This window comes from Cyanistes caeruleus, unplaced genomic scaffold (genome assembly GCF_971803275.1).
Source record: "Cyanistes caeruleus unplaced genomic scaffold, bCyaCae1.hap1.1 HAP1_SCAFFOLD_11, whole genome shotgun sequence".
Classification (NCBI taxonomy): Eukaryota; Metazoa; Chordata; class Aves; order Passeriformes; family Paridae; genus Cyanistes; species Cyanistes caeruleus.
Window position 1 is genome coordinate 2,288,703 of NW_028255883.1, and position 13,968 is coordinate 2,302,670.

The window sequence follows — 13,968 nt, forward strand, 5'->3', positions numbered from 1 at the left end:
GATACTAGATAATATCCATATGTTAGAAAATCAATCTTAAAATGCATCCAAAAATTGCATGTGGAAAAAGGAAAAGAACTTGTGGGTTTGAGAAGATGAGGATGGATTTTGTTAATGGCACATTGGAAACAGCACCAACAGAAGGAACAAGTGTTTTTGGAATGTTCCCACATGAAGGTCCAGAAGAAGGTTTTAGTCTTGAGCTCAGGTTTGTTTCTGCAAGTGAAATAACAACAACAACAACAATAATAATAATGAATATATAACACAATAATATATATAAGGATCCATAATTAAAAATTAATAATGTTAAATAATGCTGACAATACCAATTTCTTAGCTTTGGCTGCTCACTGTAACACTAAAAATACTACAAAAAAGGACTGGCCAAGACCCAAATGTCAGTGGTAAACTTTGTGAATTGTATACATGGAATAAAGGGGGAAGGGATGAAATTGCCTGTTTTTATAGGGATTGGTGATGCTGTGATGTGAAATGCTTTGTCTGTTCCTGTGAAAAACACAGTGATTAAGACTGCTTGGTTTTTCATGTACCAGACTATCCACAAGCTGCAGGATTGGTTGAACAGGTGAAGGGGCTGTTAAAAAAGAAGTTGAAAAAATGAGGAGAGATAGGAACTTGTCCTGGTGGAGACCCCATCTCCCAGATGTGCTCCATGCCCTTAACAATGGGCCCACTGGGAAATGGAAACCCCTGGGTGTGCATGGCTGCACCCAATTTGCAAACACAGCCATGGACAGTGAGACTTGGACTGCCTGGGAAATTGTTCTGGCTGTGATGGCCCCTGCCAGGGCCACACCAGAGGCTGCAGGGCTGGACCTTCATGCACTGGAATTCATTAGGAGAAATCAGAAGCAAATGAGAGTTAACAATACTGAAACAGGAATTCACATTCCTCTTGGACACTTTGGTTTGGTAACTGCTCACTGGAGCTTGGCCTTGCGGAGGGTTCATGTCATGGGAAGAGGAATTGATGCAGATCATCAAGGAGAAATTAAAATAATTCTGTAAAAAAAATGAACAAGATTGGATTATTCAACCCCATGACAGGGTAGCACAAATATTGATATTACAGTTTAAAAATGATTGTGGAAAAAGGTCATCCACCTCCAGTCAGCACTGACTGTAGAGATAAAATGTTTGGATGCACCAGTCCTAATAATTGGGCCAGAATGTGTGTCCAGAGGTCCAAATGGCCCTCCTGAGCCAGCTGAAGGAACAGCTCTGGGCAAAGACATCACGGTTTGAATCCTGAGACCTGGGCAGGAACAATGGGGATATGTCCCTGCAGCCAAGTGTTCTTTGCCAGAACAAGTCCATGGGATGGGATATTGTTTTACAGATGCTGCCAGACCAAATCTCCCTGTTTGCCCCAACGGCCCCTTGGGGAAATACGCTGATCCACGGGGCTCCATGTGAAGGCTGATGTGACACTGAGGGACTTCCACACCAATTCCAGCCAGGAGCCTGGGTGCCCCTCAGGGACTGGGACCTGGCTCCTCTCCAGCCGAAGGGAAAAGGACCCCAGCAAGCCTTGTTAGCCACAGACAGAGCTGACAAGAGCCTGCGAGTCTCTTCCAGCCATGCCTGCTCAGAGTTTGGCCTTGGAGCTCCAGGTGGACAAAGGCAGCTGCTCTGGCCCCTCTGCGTGTGCCCGTGTTCAGCACTGCTGCTCCATCAGTCTGTGCCCAGCAACGGGGAAAAGCCTCAGCCCTGCAGGGCGGGGAGCTGCCGGGCTCTGCCTGAGCAGCTCAGCCAGCGCGAAGGGAGCTGCTCCACACGGGAACCAGGAGCAAAGGGCATGCCTTTTCCAGGACATGTTTTCTGTAGAAAAACAAACAAACAAACAAACAAGCAAACAAACAAACAAACACAAAAAAATATGAAAGATAAAAATAACTCGCAAATGTGTAGTGAAAAATCTTCTATAACTCTGGAGTAAGAAAGAAGTAACTGATCCTTTCAAAAAGAGAACTCAGCTTTGATTTTAGTTCCTTAGTTTGTACATGTGCTACTGGAAAGGATCCATTAGCTGCCTTCCTTTACAGATTTGATGGATGTTTTCCAATGTTAAGATATTTTACACTGCAGTTAAAGGAATAGGAAATACATGTTCTTCATGACTGTGTCTTGAGTGTCAAAATTTTGCAGTTTGAAACTTGGACCTAAAGCGTTGCAAATGGAAATGATAAATCCCAATGGACTGAGTGAATGCAGCTTTTCCTATGTGATGTGCAGCACTCCAAGGACTTCCTCAGTGGGGCTGTGGGTGCTTGGAGCTTTGTCCTGTGCCACTCCAGGATGTCATGAAATGGGACTTCACCTGCCACCAGCCCAGGTCACACTCTGCCACCAGCCCAGCTCCTTGGACCTTGTGTCCCCAAAGAAGACACAAGGTGTTTCTGCTGCTCCACCTTTGCACAGATCCACAGAGAGCTGGGATTATCCCAAGTCTCGTGTCTCCATTGTGCCATATTCCTAAAGAACCAGCAGCCCATCCTGACGAATATGGTGAGTTATGTGGATGGTTGTCAGCTCCCTTTACTGCCTAGAAATCCTGAAACTGTTTCTAAATGCTGTTCCCTTCAGTTCTTGGACACCTACCCACACAGAGCTGGGGAAAAAAATCCCCTGGCCATGGCTTACAAGGTGAGTTATGCCAAAGTTAGAGCTCTGTGGGAAATCTCTATCCATCCCTATCCTTTTAATATAGCTATACATGGGGGTGTGCATGGATGTGTCTTGTATGGAAAGGAAGGAGTGTGCAAACAACGTGACTGACACTTTCACCCTCTGTGTTCATTCCATACTCATGGGTACAAAGATATTATGGAAACCTTTGTAAGGACAGACCTTCTGTCCATGGATACAGAGACATCCAAGAGCCCCTGGCACTGACAGACCCTTCTGTCCATGAATTCAGAGACATCCAAGGGCCCCTGTCACTGACAGACATTGCTGCTCTTCAGCCAGTGACAGGATGAATTCCTGAGCCTGGGGCTTGGCCTTCCTCGTGGTGAGGGGCATCAAGGAAGGCTGCAGTGTGATGGAGATTGTGATGGGCTGGGAAATCACTGGGGGAAAGGAGGGAGCAGTTGTGTAGTAAAAGGCAGGTGGGGGAGAGAACTGTTCAGAGAAGGGCTGAGCTACAGCTTGAGAAAGCTGAAGAATGACATTTGGGGTCATCCCAGATTGATGTAATTTCAGAAGTTATGGAACAAGTTTAATTTTGGGGGGGGTGTCATGTTTTCCTTTGGAGGTGGACACTCTGCAGACTTGAGCTGCATTGCCAAAATGCTCAAGTCTCTGCTGGAGGTCACATCGTTTCTTCTTTGGCTGATCCCGGCCCGGTGCTGAGCCCAGCAGAGCCCTGGCAGAGCCCAGAGCAGCCTCAGCATCCGCAGAGCCCGGCTGCAAGGAGAGAAACCAGAAACCGCCCGTCAGCTCAAGGCTCCTGTCCCCTTGTCCCAGCCAGCCACGGTGCCCAGGCCATGCTGGCCGTGCTCAGCGCTGAGCCCAAAGCTGCCCATCACTGCTGCCTTTGGGAGCAGAGCAGGAGGGCAGGACATGTGCCCAGCCTGCAGCCAGCCACGGCAGATCCAGCCCCTCAGCAGCTGCCCAGAGCGGGATGCTCCTGTGCCCGCTGCCATCTCCCAAAAGCTCTTGTCCCACCCATGCCAAGGAGATGAGGACCCACCTCACACCATCTGCTGCCAGAAGAAAAGCTGGTCCCAAACGATGTCCTCAGCCTTCTCCAAGGGCACGGCCCATCCACACCACAGCTGGTCCCAAGCACTTCCCGATCCAGACTGGACCCCACCTAGAATTCTTCCTTTAGAAAAACAAACAACAAATTAATGAAAATAGGTTATAGACAAAAAGGGGAAAGAAGAAAAAAGGTAAAAAATCTTATGTCTGTCAGGAGTTTGAGGAAGGCACAACCCCTACATTCTAGGGAAAAACCCACCCACGGGTGAGGGAAGCCCATGCTTTCTCCCTTCCCCCCTGCACTGTCCCCCAAAATCACGATGATCCCAAAGCAAAGCAGGGGAGTGGAGCAGCCCAAGCCCTTCCTTGCCTGCACAGCAAAGCAGCCGTGCTCAGGTTCTGGAGTCCCACCTGTGCTCCTGCCATGGGGGTTTGTTTGTGTTGGGCTGGCTGCCCCAGCCCCAGCCTGGGGCACGGTGGGTGCTGGGGGCTGTTGGCAGGACCAGGAGCCCACTCCCATTTCGTAACCACCCCAGCCCACAGCCCCAGCCCTGCCAAAAACCAGCTGGGCAGCCACTGAAGAATCAGTTGCATCCACCCCAGCAAAGGGGAAACCTTTGGTTCCCGGCCAATGCACAAATCTGGGAGCATCCCCCTGGGTCTGGACTTACCTGAAAATTCTCTGTGGAGCCTGGCTTTCAAGAAGGTGCCAGAATCAAAGTCCATCATCGCCAGCTGCCGCTGGCCAGGTGGAGGAAGAGGTTGTCATCCTTGCTGTTGTCCTCCATGTCCCCAGCAGCAGCAGCAGCAGCAGCCCCACCTGGTGCAGCTTCTCCAGGGGCTCCTTCTTCCCTGGGGTGACACCAGGCTGTCAGGGTTCTGCCCAGGGCCCGGCTGTCACTGAACCAGGACAAGCAAAACCAGCTCAGATGGCGGCCACCAGTGCTGGGCAGAGCAGCTCAGCTCCAGCACAAGGGCTGCGTGTTCTCACTCGATGAGCCCTGTGCAGTGACACAGGCAGGACAAAGAAGTCTGGGTTTCTTTGCTTCTGATTGCCAGGGTATGTGTGGAGCTGTAACTTACCAGGTCCCTGCATCACTGTGCCCGTGGCTCTCTCCCTTCTTCTATGGCTGATGAATATCCTGCATCCAGGGATCACAGAACAGGTCTTCTAATGAGGGCCTGTCCAAGTAGTGCAGGGATAAACACCGCCTGATCAGAACTTGGCAATCTGGGGAGAGAAACCACAAACCACTGGTCAGTTGGAGAAGGCTCCTGTCTGCTTTGCCTCACTATACCCGTGCCCAGGCCACGCTGGATGTGCCCAGAGCTGGGCCTAAACTTTCCCATCAATTCTCTGTTTTGGAGGAGAGCAGGAGAGCAGGACATGTGCCACCTCCTCAGCAGCTTCCAGAGCGGGATGCTCACGAGCCCGCTGCTGTCTCCCAACACTGGTGTTCCCCCCGTGCCCAGAGATGAGAATCCACCTTGGGAGAGCCGTTGTGGCAGCGGGAGCTGGGCCCAGCTGATGTTCCAGCCCCTCCTGAAAGGGTGCTTCCCGCAGACCATCTCATGCAGCAGGATGCCCAGGGTCCAGACGGTTGCTGCCTCGCCATAGTACCACCTGAAGTTGGTCCATTCCGGGGGTCTGTATGATCGTGTTCCTATGGAATACGGATGGAGCTCATCAGGGGGATGCTGCTGCTCCCAGAGCCTGAGCCCAGCATCCCTGGGCATGTGGGGCTGCCCCAGTGGCACACGGGGTGACCTGCTGCCCTCTTGCCAGCACCTGGCACTTGTGTACAAACCCAGGGTTGGAAAAGAAGGCACTGGTGCTGGAAGATTGCAGCAGAAACCCTGGCAAGGCCCGACCATGGCACACAAAGGAAAAACCCGCTCACAGTGCTGGGGAAAAACCATACCCACATCCTCCCTGCTGGCATTGCCCAAAAAATATTATGAACCAAGGCAAAGCAGGGAAGCACAGCAGTCCAAGCCCATTCTCACCTGCACACCAAACCAGCTGGTGCACAGGTCCTGGCTCTCCCTCTCTGCTACCCCCACCCACAGGGGATTTTGTCAGGCTGGCTGCCCCAGCCCCTGCCCCAATCCTGGGAGAATCCCTGCTGCCACACCCTGGTTGGGCCCTGAGATGTTGGGCCAGGAGATGTTGGGCCAGGAGATGCCGGGACCGGGAGCCTACTCCTGGGTGGGCTCACCTGCAAATTGAGTGTAGGCTGTGTCCTGCAGGTAGGTGCCACAGCCGAAGTCAATCAATTTTGCCTGCCCGGTGTCCAGGTCAACCAGGATGTTCTCTGGTTTGATGTCTCTGTGCAGGACCCCGCAGCTGGTGCAGTGCTGCACGGCCTCCAGCACCTGCCGGAAAAGCTCCCGTGCCTCTTCCTCGGTCAGGAACCTCCGTGCTCGAATGAAATGCCGAAGGTCCTGACACCGCTCTGGGCGCTCCAGCACCATCACGATGTTGTTTGGGAGCTCAAACCACTCCAGGAGGTGCACCACACCGGAGAAGCCTGTGGACACCTTGTCCAGCAGCACTATCTCCAGTGGTGCGCTGGTGCCGTCGGGCTGCGGGAGGAGCACGGTGCCGTCAGTGGGGCTGAGCCCGTGCCAGGGCTCGGGGAGCCCTCAGCCAGCCCGGGATGCTCTGTGCCCTCCGCTGGCCCCACGCCCGCCCTCCCTCCAGGTGTCCTGGTGGCTCCCACCCTGCCGGGCCCCGGCTCATCCCCGCCCGGCACGCCCCGGCTTCTGCCGCTGGCCCCGCTCACTCACCAGCTCGCCCCAGTGCCGGATGCGATCCCGCGGCACGCATTTCATGGCCACCTGCGAGCAAGGGGCAGCAGAAAGTTGAGCTTGATGCCCACCCCGCAGCGCCCCCGCCTTCTCCTCCGCCCCCTCCTCCTCCTCCTCTTCTTCCTCCGCCCGCCGCCGGCCCCGCTGCTCACCGGGGCACCGTCCGAGAGCCTCGTGGCTGCGAAGACGCTGCCGAATCCGCCGCGCCCCAGCAACGAACCCACTCGGTACCGCTCCTTCGGGCCCTTGTGCGCATTCCCTGGGGGCGAGACGCGGCCGTCAGCGCTCGGCCCGGGGCCAGGAACGGCCCCCGAGCGCTCCCCGACCTCCCCGGGCCGAGCATCCGCAGGCGTCCGCTCCTTGGAACGCGACAGCGGCGGCTCGGGACCAGCGGCCGCGCTGCCGAGCGGCGGAGCTCGGGCCGGGGAAGCCGCAGCGGAGGCGGCGGCAACGGCTGCACCGCCTGTGTCCTCCGCGGGCCCCGGGAGGAGCCGGGACCAGGGCCGGGACCAGGGCCAGGGCCGGGGCAGGGCTCGGAGCAGGCGGAGCCAAAGGGCGGCGATACCGCCCCAGCCCCAGGCACTGAGGCCCGCCCAGAAGCGCCAGCGCCAGCTCGGCCAGAGCCGGGCGGAGGCGAGAGCGAGGCGGGACGCCCGGGGCCGGCGCCGGGGCCGGGGCCGGGGCCAGGGGCGGGCCGGGGGCATGTCCCGGGCGGGCAAGGGGAGAGGGAAACTGGGAGAGGAGGGGGACACAGGGAAAAGGAGATCGGGAATGGGTGAGGGACCGCGAGAGGGTGGAACAGTGGGAGAGGGAGAGGAGAAGATAGAGGGCGTGGATAACGTGGCTTCTTTCGCTGCTTTCTGTCTTGTTGCCGCTACTGCTGCTGCCGCTGCTGCTGCTGCTGCCGCTGCTGCCGCTGCAACTGAAGCACCGGGGCCGTTTGTCCCCGGGGCCGTTTGTCCGTTGCCCGCTCGGCCCCGCGCCGAGCCCCGCGCTCCCCGGGCAGCCCCTGAGCCTGGCCAAACACGGGAACTTTGCCGTGTTGAGCCAAGAGCCAGAGTCTTGATTCCTGCACAGGGGCACAGCAATGCCCTTGGCTGCTGCTGTGCCTTGTCCCTGCTGAGCGTCAGACACTGTCTGAGCACATTCCCTGAATGCAGAATTTGTACCTGACCCAAGCACTGCACTTGTGTCTCCAGCATTGCTCTCCAAGAAAAACAGGGGAAGGCAAACTGGGTGTAGCTCATGGTATTTTGCAGTGTCTAAAACTTGCCAAGTCTCAGATCTTAGAGGTGAGATCCATTTGGAATGAATGGGATGGAGAACTAGTGCAAGATGGAAAAGGGAAACATAAAAATAAATAGAGAAAAACATATTGGTCATTTCTTTTGATTTTATTTTAATTTCTTAAAAAAAGCTGTTTCAGTTTTCCCAGAATCTTCACAGTCCTGTCTTTTCTTTCCAAAAACCTGTCCTGGAGAACAAGGTGCAGCTCCTGTCTCAAGATGTGCCCCCAGCTGCAGCTTCTCTTGGCTTTCTTATGAATGGGCTAGGAGAACAGCTCCTTTTAAAAAGGCCTTTATTAAGCAGCACAGCTCTGGGGGTGGGGGCCCGAGGGGTCGCGCACACCACCACTGCTCCCACTGGACACCGCAGAAGAGGAGGATCTATGCTGCTTTGTCACTAGGGCAGAGCTGGGCCTTCCTTCCTCATGGGAGTCCCAGGGAAGACTAATTCTTTAGGGTTCATAGTCTAGGGTGTCATCCCAGTCGAGTCTCCTCGAGGTTACGTCGGCCTCTGGAAAGAAGTCAGGGGACTCCTCTGGGTCTTCCTTGTTAGATGGTGCTGGTTTTATTCCTTCCCTTTTGCGTGGCTCGTTGTTTCGGGGTTTTTTCCAGTCTGGGTGCATCCCATAAGTCTCTGGTCTCTCTTGTTTGCATAAAAGTCCTTATGTCATCTTCCTCCTCAGGACGGTACAGCAACTCGGGGCAGGGGTGTTGGCATGTGGGAGTCTAGGAGCAGTGGGGGCAGTGCCTGGCTGAACACAAACAAGAAACACAGGGTTCAGCAACTTGGGAGAGGGGGCAGGGCCTGGCTGAACAAGGAACAAGAAATATGGGGTACAGCAATTTGCGACAGGGGTACAAGGTAAGTAAACCTGGGACAGGGGTACAAGGTAAGTAAGGAGTTTACAAACAGCAACTGTAACATATTATTCTTAACAATATCCCCCCTCTTATATTTTGATCGGGCTCTAGCCCGCATCAACCATTAACTTCTGGCTCTTGGGAATATTTATCTCTTAATTCTCGATATTGCTCATATATTTCCCTGGCAGTTTTGTGCTCTCGATCCTGACTTTGAGTTTCCATTAACATGATCCTGGCCTGCTTCTTATCTTTTATTTCAGGGATCTGGATGCTTGATTGTACTGTGGTAGTCACTGTCTTGATTAGACAGGGGAGTAAACAGGGTAGGAACAAGAAACTTGCAAATGCACAGACAGCAATAAAGACTACTTTTTTTCACCACTCTCCCTTGAAGGACCAAAGGTCATTCCACCAGTCTGAGTTCACCAGAGGAGTCCATTCCTGGGTGCCCACATAAGCCACCTTTCGTATTTCTTTTGAGATGTTTTTGATTACCTCACTCTTATCATCTATCTCCAGGCAACATTCAGAGGAATTAAACTTTCCACAAATGCCTCCTTCATCTGCCAATAGGTAGTCCACCGCCAGCCGAATCTGATAGACTACAGCCCTGGTTTGTGCCAATTGTGTGCTGATGTGGTCTAAAGCAAGGGCAGTTCTGTTTGACACCACTTCTAATACTGCCTGGAGATGGATGATTCAATTTAACATATAGACTGGGGTACGATACCCCCAGGATCCATCCTGGGCCCACGTGGCCAGTCCATATGTCTTAATTATTTCTTCAGGGGTCCAGATCTTCCCCTTCCATTTCTGATTGCTTCCTAGGTTTATTACATGCCTCCTCTTTCGACTGCCTTTTTTTTAAGTTATCATACAAGGGGACTCCCAAGTATGACCCTGATTTCTTAGGTAGGAGGAAAAAAGCAGGCTTTATTATCCCTATTGTGCAGCTTCCTGCCCAGTCCCCTGGGAGGTGGGTATAGGCAGTGCTCCCACAAATCCAAAATAAATACTCAGGGGCCTTCCAGAAAGTGTCCTGTGTGTCTGTAGGATGTTCCCAGTATTTTGAGAGTTCTCTTAACCCCCAAAAAGGGTTTATTCCTTTTTCTGCACACTCATGCAGTTTGTACCCCTCATGATAAATACACCCCCTTTCCTTTCTCCCAGTGGCCCAATACCTGTTTGGTTCTTGGGGGATCCACCTGCTACCTGAGTCTTTCACCGTCAGGTATCTTTTGCAGGCCATTTTTCCCACAGGGGTTTTGTATCTTTTTCCTGTCCTTTTAATGCGTTCTTCCCCAATCACTCTTGTTTTCAGATCCCATTGTTCTCGTCCCCTGTTCCCTGTCTGGGGTTTCTGCTCAGTTATTTTCCACCTTAGAATGTCTAAAGGTGCCAAGCTGATCCCTTCCCAGGGCCAAATATCTGACATCTGGGTGTTCCCACATACCCAACAATTGGTTAAGTTTAACTCTCTGCTGATTCTCTCCATCAGGTCAATGAATAGGTTCTTACCTCATGTTTCATCCAGATCACCTTTCTTTATCCTCAATTGTTTTTCCTTTATTACATCATTCAGTCCCTCCTGTTCAAAGCAGAGCCAGGATTCTCCTACAGGGCATTCTCCAAGCAGACGTTGCCTAAATGAGGCAGTATTTCTAGTAATCCAATATGTCTTTCCTTCCTCCTGACAGGTTTCCAATTTGGTGTGATCAAAACAGGTGGGATTGATGTTTGTGTGGACCCTCATCAGTGATCCTAGATCCTCTCCATCATATAGGGGATACATGCTTCTCCACTGTCCCCCATCCCAAGGCTCACCAGCTGGACCAACATCAGTCCACCTAAGAGTCCAGTATGAGCTAGTTTTGTTTTAGGGAGCTTCATGGCTCATCTTCCCTGTTAGCCTCACCCGGTCTTGCCTCTTAGGTTTTTTTTTGGAGGATCAGGAGAGATGGGGATCAGGAGAGATGGTATGGTCCTTCTTCTCCCACCTTCTTCTTTAATTTAGTTGCCTTTTTGGAGAATGTCCTGTAGGAGAAGTTAATGGGGGGGGTTTTCATTCAACCAACTTTGCTAACATCAAAATATTTAACAGCAACAACCACAAGAACTTTAAGAACACTATCTCTTAAACTAACTCACTCAGCAGAGTTCTGCAGTCTTTGTTTATATTCTTTCTCTCTCAGTCTATTTCTGGCTGCCTCTTTATCCTGGTTTAGGGCAAATTCGGGAGAAAACCTCCGGGGGGGGCTCCCCCCGGGAAGCAAACCCACGTGGCTCTTTTCCCCCCCACCCCCCAACCGGTTCGGGAAGAGATTTCTCTGAGAGAAGTGGAAAAAACCCGTTCATTTCACAGGCACAGCACTACCCAGCACAAAAATGAATGATACCAAATTACAAAACCTCTCGCCCTTCAGAAGAGATGACAAACTTCAGAGGGTCTCTTTCCTGGGGGTGTTCGCTCTGTTATCAGTCCCTCTGGCGCTGGAAAATGCCGCTGCCCAGGCTGGGCTCCCGGTAGTCCACGGGTGCAAGCTCCCGGTGCTCCCCCGAGTCCCCAGTCCAGAGCAAGTTCGATTCGTTTCAGAAAAAGGGAAAGAAAACAGTCCAGGAAGACCTCTCTGCTCCGGCTAGCTGGAAAGCCAAGGCGATTTGTGTCTTGTTGTCTGTCTGTGCTGTAGTCAAAACTCCCGATGCGGGGGGGAGCAAATACAGTCTGATAACAGACTTGGTGCTTCTTTTCCACTCACTTTTACTCTCAGATGGAATTTTAAGAATACAGAACCTGTGTCTGAGTTAGGTGGACGAATGGGGATACAATTTAACATCATAATCAACCCAGGACTTTCCACCCCCTCTGTTCTACTCAAAAAATACAAGCAGTATATCCATCATGCCCCTGTGTCAAGCCCCACAACAAGCTACTGAATCCAGACCCCCCCATGCTGGAGAGCTGCAGGATTCTCCACTCTCTCATTTTACTCACTCAAAACACCATCTTTCACCTGCTCATACCTTCAACACTTACACATTTCCTTCTGTTTCATGTCTGCGTGGTTTAAGGTACAGACAATGGCAGTAACCTTTTACCCAATGATCAGGTCTCCCTGAGGTACACATCGTGTTGTTCCATCTCTCTGCATTATCCACCATGTACAACCTGGTCCTTGAGCAAAGACAACCCCTCAAATGGGTTTGTGTGTGCCCAAGGTAGAATTGACCCAAACTGTCTTCCCTAGCAGACCTCTGACATGTACTACTGGGACTTTGTCTCCGTCTACTACATGTAAAGACTCAGACTGGGCAGGACCTGCTCGGTTGGTGGAACCTCTGGTGTTGACTAACCAGGTGGCCTTTGCTAGTTGTTGCTCCCAAGTATAGGTTTTCTCTCAGAAAATGATCACACAACCCTTGGGTTCTCCAATGAGTCAGTTCATGTATCTCATTTAATATTTTCCGGGCTAAGGCCTTGTTCAGAAACTTTTGCCCATCTGAGGTTAACTATTCTCCTTTTTCTCCTTGAGACAGTTCTAATTTTTTTTTTATTACTTCCCACTCTTTCTTGGTAAATATTGGTTCCTTCTTTCCGTCCTCTTCAGTTATTACCTCATCCAGTTTAAAAACTTTTACTGATTCCTTTGGATCTAAGGCCACTTCTTTAGCTGCTTGGTCAGCAAGTCAGTTCCCTCTGCTTTCTAAGGAGTCTCCCTTCTGATGCCCCTTCGTGTGGACCACTGCAATCTCTGTGGGTTTGGTCAAGGACTCTAATACTGATTTAATCAGCCCTTCATGTGCCAGGTTCTTCCCTTTGGAGTTCAGGTAGCCTCTCTCCTCCCAGATCTTACCAAAGGTATGGACTATCCCAAAGGCATACTTTGAATCTGTATAGATGGTTCCTTTTTCTCTCTCTAGCAAGTCCAGACCCCTCTTTAGAGCATGAACCTCACAGCACTGAGCTGACCAACTGGGGGGTAGTCTCCCTTTTTCTAGGACATCTAGTTTTCCTTCCCCTACCTCTATGACCACTGCATACCCTGAATATCTTTTCCCCTCCACCACCCTGGAGGAACCATCAGTAAATAGTACCTTCCCATAGGGCAGGGGTACATCTCCCAGATCCTCCCTCACTTTGGTTTGGAGATTTACCAATTCTAAGCAGTCATGTTCTAATTCAGGCAGAGGCTCCCCTGACAAAAATTGTGCCAGGTTCAGGCCCTTGGAGGTTACTAGCTCCAAATTGCTCGTATCCATTAGGATGACTTCATATTTTAATATCCTGGCATCTGTCAGCCACTGCTGAGCCTTTCGGCTCAGGATTGTTTTTAAATCATGTGGCGTGTGGACTCTGATCTTACCCTGTAGGGTTAGCTTTTGGGCCTCTTCTATTAGAATGGCAGCAGCAGCTATTGATTGCATGCAGGTGGGCCACCCACGAGCTACCAGGTCCAGCAGTTTGGATAGATAGGCTATGGGCTTACGACATCCTCCCCATTCCTGGGTCAGAATCTCATATGCAGTCCCTTCTTCAGAGTTGACAAACAAATCAAATTCTTTCTTTAAGTCAGGCAGGCTTAAAACTGGTGCTGAGGACAGCTTAACCTTCAGCTGATTTAATTGCGCTTCATCTTCAGCTGTCTACCTTATGGGTTCACAATCGACTAGCTTTTCATAAAGAAACTTGATGCTCTGGGTATATTGTTCCATCCATAGTTTGCAGTATCTATAAAGGCTTAAGAGTTTTCTTATGTCCCTCTTTGTTTTTGGTGCAGGTATGGCTAGAATGCCTGATACTCTCTCTGGGCTCAGTTCCTCTTCTGGTTTTCAGATGCTGGTACAGTTGGGAGCACATCCAAGGATCTTTAGTACCATACCAAGGCCACTGTCCTTGCATCTCTAGTTTGGGCCAGACCTCTATACAGTAATGGATCATCTTGATCCGGTCTAGGCCCTTGGTGGCCTCTTGTGCATCCCAGCAATTTAATATTTGCCCTAGTGGGCTATCGGGGGAATGGTTCTGGTGGCCTCTTCATTCCCCTTGGGACCTACTCTCTTACTTAAACATTGTCTCATTGCTCCTCCTATCTCCGGGCCTTCACTTAAAAAAAAACAACTTACGGTGCCTCTACCCGAACAAAACTGGAACTGACAGGCAACACAACCTTAAAACTGGCCCTTACTTAAATTAAACTTTATAAAGGTGCTCCTACTCAAACTAAAAATTTCTAATGACGGACAGCTGACTTTTCAAACCTCAACAAAAAATCCACTTACA

At 51.3% G+C, this 13,968-nt stretch overlaps 1 protein-coding gene across 3 annotated transcripts; it reads right to left on the reverse strand.

Moving 5' to 3' along the window:
* Window positions 1–241: 241 nt before the first annotated feature.
* LOC147647322 (serine/threonine-protein kinase pim-1-like) lies at window positions 242–7,513 on the reverse strand. 3 transcript variants are annotated; one of them, XM_086872240.1, is made up of 8 exons: window positions 6,693–7,513; window positions 6,520–6,570; window positions 5,949–6,315; window positions 5,217–5,393; window positions 4,813–4,960; window positions 4,401–4,581; window positions 3,719–3,853; window positions 242–3,432 (listed from the first exon to the last, which is right to left on the reverse strand). In XM_086872240.1, the coding sequence occupies exons 1-5, from the start codon at window positions 7,242–7,244 to the stop codon at window positions 4,854–4,856; spliced, it is 1,254 nt and encodes a 417-aa protein (XP_086728366.1). In that variant the 5' UTR covers window positions 7,245–7,513; the 3' UTR covers window positions 242–3,432; window positions 3,719–3,853; window positions 4,401–4,581; window positions 4,813–4,853. The 3 variants fall into 3 exon arrangements, with proteins under 3 accessions (XP_086728366.1, XP_086728365.1, XP_086728367.1); XM_086872239.1 differs by having other exon boundaries at window positions 4,401–4,629; window positions 6,693–7,511; XM_086872241.1 differs by having other exon boundaries at window positions 3,214–3,432; window positions 3,719–3,849.
* Window positions 7,514–13,968: the final 6,455 nt, after the last annotated feature.

What these genes read in the sequence shown, in the direction of transcription:
- LOC147647322 (XM_086872240.1), bottom strand. Translation starts at nt 7,244, where the DNA reads ATGCCCCCGGCCCGCCCCTGGCCCCGGCCCCGGCCCCGGCGCCGGCCC. An exon ending in TCCGGCACTGGGGCGAGCTG is followed by an intron (nt 6,316 to 6,519) that starts GTGAGTGAGCGG and finishes CTCCTCCCGCAG; the next exon opens with CCCGACGGCACCAGCGCACC. An exon ending in GCCACAACGGCTCTCCCAAG is followed by an intron (nt 4,961 to 5,216) that starts GTGGATTCTCAT and finishes TTCTCTCCCCAG; the next exon opens with ATTGCCAAGTTCTGATCAGG.